General features: G+C 39.4%; 1 protein-coding gene across 1 annotated transcript; it reads right to left on the bottom strand.

Moving 5' to 3' along the window:
- Positions 1-818: 818 nt before the first annotated feature.
- CMPK2 (cytidine monophosphate (UMP-CMP) kinase 2, mitochondrial) lies at positions 819-5,155 on the bottom strand (the record flags this gene model as incomplete). Its single annotated transcript, XM_010186157.1, has 4 exons — positions 819-939; positions 2,642-2,875; positions 4,009-4,210; positions 5,015-5,155. Coding segments are annotated over 4 exons (698 nt in total), but the record flags the coding sequence as incomplete, so codon positions are not given.
- Between the last annotated feature and the right edge of the window lie 13 nt (positions 5,156-5,168).

Below are 5,168 nucleotides of genomic sequence, written 5' to 3'. Positions count from 1 at the left end.
ATACCTGAATGCTTCATAATTTCTAAAACAAGTGGAGCACCTACAACTATGTATTTCCAGTCTGCATGCACTGCAAATCCCAAGGCTACTGTTACACAAATAAATCACCAAATACAACAGCATACATTATTAGAACATATAAATGTATTATATTAATAACATATACTCACAACCATTAAACAATGCATTCATACAATGTATTTTTAGAAGTTTTTTTATCACCTTGCATATACAGATTGGATATAGGAACTGCAGTACTGAGTACATTTTTATTTACAATAAAAATACATTGATAATGGCACTTGGCTAACACAGTAAAAAATTCCAGTAAACAACACTGGGCTGCTAGGTGCTCTGTTCCTCAATGTTCTGATCATTTTACTGTTTTATTACTGGATGATATTTCAGCCTCTCCTTGACCACCTAAGGCTGCTGCTGCAATCTAGAGAATTCTGGTACACAACAGATGTGGGAACGGGTTCTCCTGGTGATGAAGATGCAACATGACATCTTGAAATGTCACAGTGTCAGAGAGCACTCCGAGGTACTTTGTACATGATCGTAATATGTTTGTGGCTTTACTAAGAACACTGAACAACGTAGGAGTGGTATTTTGCCTTACACAGGAAAGTACCAGTAGGCAATGTTAAAACAGGTAACGTGCCCAGACTGATGTAGACAGAAGAAAGAGAAGATTCTTCGGTGGGACAAAACACATCACAGAGCATTCTCAGGTACCAAAATAAGAGAGGCAATAAAAGGTATATTTTATGTGCACTAAGAAGTGTATTTTAACTGCTGTTACACAGAAGCTGCTTTCACAAAGCACAGTGTTTTTTAATTAGCTGTAGCACAGTCTTGAGAACCTCTTCCTTGGAGGGGCTGGCATCAACCTCTTGGCATGCAGGATTTACCATCCGTCTGTATGACTCTTCTACTCTATTTCAAAACAAAACAAGAGAAGTGAAACTACAATTTGCAGGGATATGAAGTGGTATTAGTCATTTCTCAGAAGAAAGTGTTTGCACTGCAGAATGAAACCTACTGCAAAAAGCAATAAACTATTAGTAACGATTACAATGCCAACCTCAAAGCACATAGTTCCCTTGACACTGATTCCCAGAGCTCCATCCAATGTTGGCATGGCATGGTATGGTATTAAAGTATTTCTTTACAGTTTAGCACTGGATACAGTCTGGTAGAGCAGTACAGAGGACAGCCTGCTTCTAACACGTGAGTTAATTTATTGTGAACTCACTAAGGTTTCTCTGAATATACGTCATGGCATCGTGCAGGTGTGCTCACTGACTGATCTCAGCTTTGCGTCACTGGAGGACTGGATTGCAGTGACACATCGTTTAACCTTTTTCTCTGATCAGCTTTGCTAACCAGATGAATACTGAGGTGAAATACAGGATGAACACCTTCTCACTTAGACTATAAGTCTTCTTATAATGCAGAACTCTCCTATATTTAGTCTATAAGGATGTGAATGAGAATGTGAATATCATTTTCTAGGTTTCCATAAGAATTAATAATGCCAAACATTCAGGCCAAAAGTTGCAAAACTAATCAAACAAAATTCTGAATGTTCTCACATTCAGGTTGACATAATTAACAAGTAGAAATAACCAAAGGCTTTCTGAAAGGAATAAGAAGAAACAGAATTAAAACATGAGATTCTTAAATGGTAGCATGTTCTCTCAGCTCAACCATCCCTCTGCAGGTCCCACTATACAAACCCTGAGTGCACACAGAGCTTCTGTCAGAATTAAGCAATAGATACTTTTAAGGTATATCATCTCCAAAAACATAAAAACCCTGGAGGCAGATTTCAGCTTTGCCATTTATAGGCTCACCTACATTCAGGTGTCTATACGGTCTATACAGATGTATCTACATGAGCACTAGCTATTTAATTTCCACTTAATAGAAACTTAATGATGACAATGATGACAATGATGATCTAATCAATACATTTGGCAGAGACTAGACAGCAATTCAGCACATCCTGAAGTAGGATACCTAGAGCGCAATTCAGTTGCCTAAGCAGATGTTCTGGACTATTTCATTTAGCTTCCAGTTGCTGGTCCAGAGAGGGTCCACAGGTTCTGCATCACATCTGCCAGCCTCATGCAGATGTCTCAGATCATATCAAATGGTTCTAGACACCTATGAGTAGATCACTGGACAGGTGGTGACCCAAATCACTTTAAAGGCTCCATTGAATGTGTTGACTCTACTGGGACCTGAGACACTTAGCACAAGACATCTACAAGAGATCTAAATTTTATTATCTTAATCTGAAGCTCAATTACAGACTTTTCTGGGAAAGCTACATGTTTTAATTTCTTGCTTCCCAGATCCAGAACCTTTAGATCTTTCTCCTTCATGATCTCAATAAAACTGACTACAATAAAACAATGACTATAATAAAACCAGCAAGTAGCAAAATACAAGGATTTTAACTCAAAGCTCCTTTGCAGGAGAATGATGTTCTTCACCTGCAGCTCTCAAACACTTTCAGTCAGAACTGATGGAATTTATCCTCCTTGTCAGCCATGAATCCTTGGGACATTTTGCTACTGATCCTACAGGAGCGAAGATTGCCTCCACCTTCTTATTCCTTGTTAAAGTGTACCTTTGGCGAAACAAACTGTTAGTTGCCAGCTCAGCTTCCTCTTTTGTTTTCTCCAGTCCCCGCTGCTGAAGTCTCCGGGCTCGCTCCTCTGGGTCAACAGACAGGAGAAGAACAAGGTCAGGTTTAAGCAGATCCTCTGGCCACTGGTACACCTCATCATGAACTGGTGGAAGATCCTGGACTTTCCCCTTTATTTCAGTGGCAATTGTGTAGGCAGCTGTGCTGTGCCAGTATCTGTCAGGAAAATTTTGAAGAGGACACTAATTCTTCAGTAATATGGGAAGCAGGTATCAACATAATGACAACTGCAGTAGGTGACAGGTAGGTGACAATGTAATTTTGAAGGGAACTACAAAGAACAATTCTGTGGCATACATTTTTCTTAATAGAGTGATAATACTCAATGCAATATTCAGAATTACTGTGAATTATTAACTAAAACATATGGCAGAAGCTACACATTAGGCAAAGAGTATTCTAGATACTCCTATCAAAATAAAGTCTTCTCATATAAAGAGTTCAAAAGAAGAGTTACGTTATACATCCAAACCAAATACTCAGTGTCTCTTTTTTGTGGTTCCCATCCTACTTCATGCAACAGATTTGGTAGAGAACATGCAGTCTTAAACCACATGTGAATGAAGACCAACTTTATTAATGGTTACGCACTTCACTTGCATTTAACGTTCCCACCACTATGAGGCACTGTATTTTACAAATTTCAGGAGTTTTGAGGCTGGTTAAAAATGGCAGTCACACATACACAAACAACTTCTGTATATGTATGTTGGAGGCAGAGGCAGTTACAGTACATCTACTGAAACAAGTCAGGGGTTTCAAAGTTCATCTAGACTTCCTTTATTAAGATAAATACTGCAAACTGCCTATACAGTTAGAGAAAACGAGAAATTACATAAACAAAACCAAACAAAAGTGGAAATCCTACTTCTGGCTTTACATCCTCAAAGAGTAAGTTTACCTATAACTCTGTCGTTCTAATCCACCTATATCTCAGATACTTCTTAAACAGCCATGATCAGCAGCCCTCATTCTCCTCAGGTTTGCCACAGAGCCCTGCTCTGGATCAAGCTAAAGGTCCATGCCTCTGCTATTCCTAACTGAAGATACAATGTGTGTGCTACAGCCAGTTACGAATGTTACACTGACAGAAGTCCCCCACCTGACTGTTAGCACAAGTATTACTCTTCAGGAGATTTAATATTTATCCAACTACCTGCAAAGTAGCACTTCCAGAAAGAACAAAACAAAACAAAAAAGAAACCCAGAAACTATCATTGACAATTTCGGCTTGTAACACTGAACAACTGTATGCTGGCACTGATATAAGAGGACTTGAATATACAAACCTGTCTATGATCACAGGTGCCTGAGTAGAGGCTTTCGCTATTTCTGAAGCAAGAATGTAGTTGCCTGCAGCATAAAATGCTCTTCTAATGGGTGCTGGCTCATCATCAAATATTGTCCTCCACTGGCTGATGCAAGCTGGTGGAGACCTGAGCAGAATGGCATTCAGGGTATCCTTAACAGACTGGGTTACAGTGGTTTTGCCTGCATTTCATTTACAGAAGGAAACATTTGTTATGTATCATATACAACGGAGTTTTAAAGACTGAAAAATACTCTTATCTTTTCACTTGGAGCATGTGTTCTGACACCTATGTAACCCGAGTGTCTTGTGATAAGATTTTCAGTGGAAATCAATTATATATCTGGTTCCAGGAATTATTACTCCACTTTCTACTCTCGAGGCCTTTCTCCCCTCCCTCTTTCCAGCTTTCTACCTTCACTCCTTTAAATGCATTAAACACACGGCAATTTCTCTACATTTCCATCTACAGTATTTTTCTAGGTCACAATTCATGTAGATGTTGCCACACTGTCACCCAATACTTTATTTTTAGAAGAGACTTTCAGTTGTCTTGAACTGAAAAGTTAGAAAACAAAGTTATTCAGAGGCAACTGGCATTCCTCTCCAAGGCAAACTCCTGCCAGTTTCCCAGACTACTGCTATTTTCATTCATTTCTTTGAAAACTCTGGTAAAAGTATGTTTCATCACCTGCGCACAAAATTTAATTTCCAGTACTCCACTCTTCGTATTCTTTCATTTACATACATGAAGGAATTCATCCACTGAATGAAAATTGGCATTGACTGTTAGAACTTCTACAAGTAAGAGAATACAGACTAGTATTTATAATTACTAATTCTTTCAAATAATTACAATTATTTCAAATACAAGGATTTCCTGGATTTTTTTGAATTTTTAAGCCTTACACCTGGCTGAAAGCCACCTCTGTTGCTGTTTCCAACCGTGTCTCATCTGTGGTTCTCCAACCACACTTTGCTCTTACCTGTGGCATCCAACCCCTCAAAAGCTACGACAGGAAAACCTCCCTTCTTCTGGTGCTCAGGACACTTCTCCAGCAGGTCCAGCAGCGCCCCGGCCTCCGGGATCCGCGTCGCGCACTGCAAGGACACATATGCGACCCGTCAGACCCGCCTGCC

Source organism: Mesitornis unicolor, unplaced genomic scaffold (assembly GCF_000695765.1).
Source record: "Mesitornis unicolor isolate BGI_N332 unplaced genomic scaffold, ASM69576v1 scaffold39886, whole genome shotgun sequence".
Classification (NCBI taxonomy): Eukaryota; Metazoa; Chordata; class Aves; order Mesitornithiformes; family Mesitornithidae; genus Mesitornis; species Mesitornis unicolor.
The sequence above is the reverse complement of the archived record's forward strand: the minus strand, read 5'-3'. Positions and strand labels throughout refer to the sequence as shown.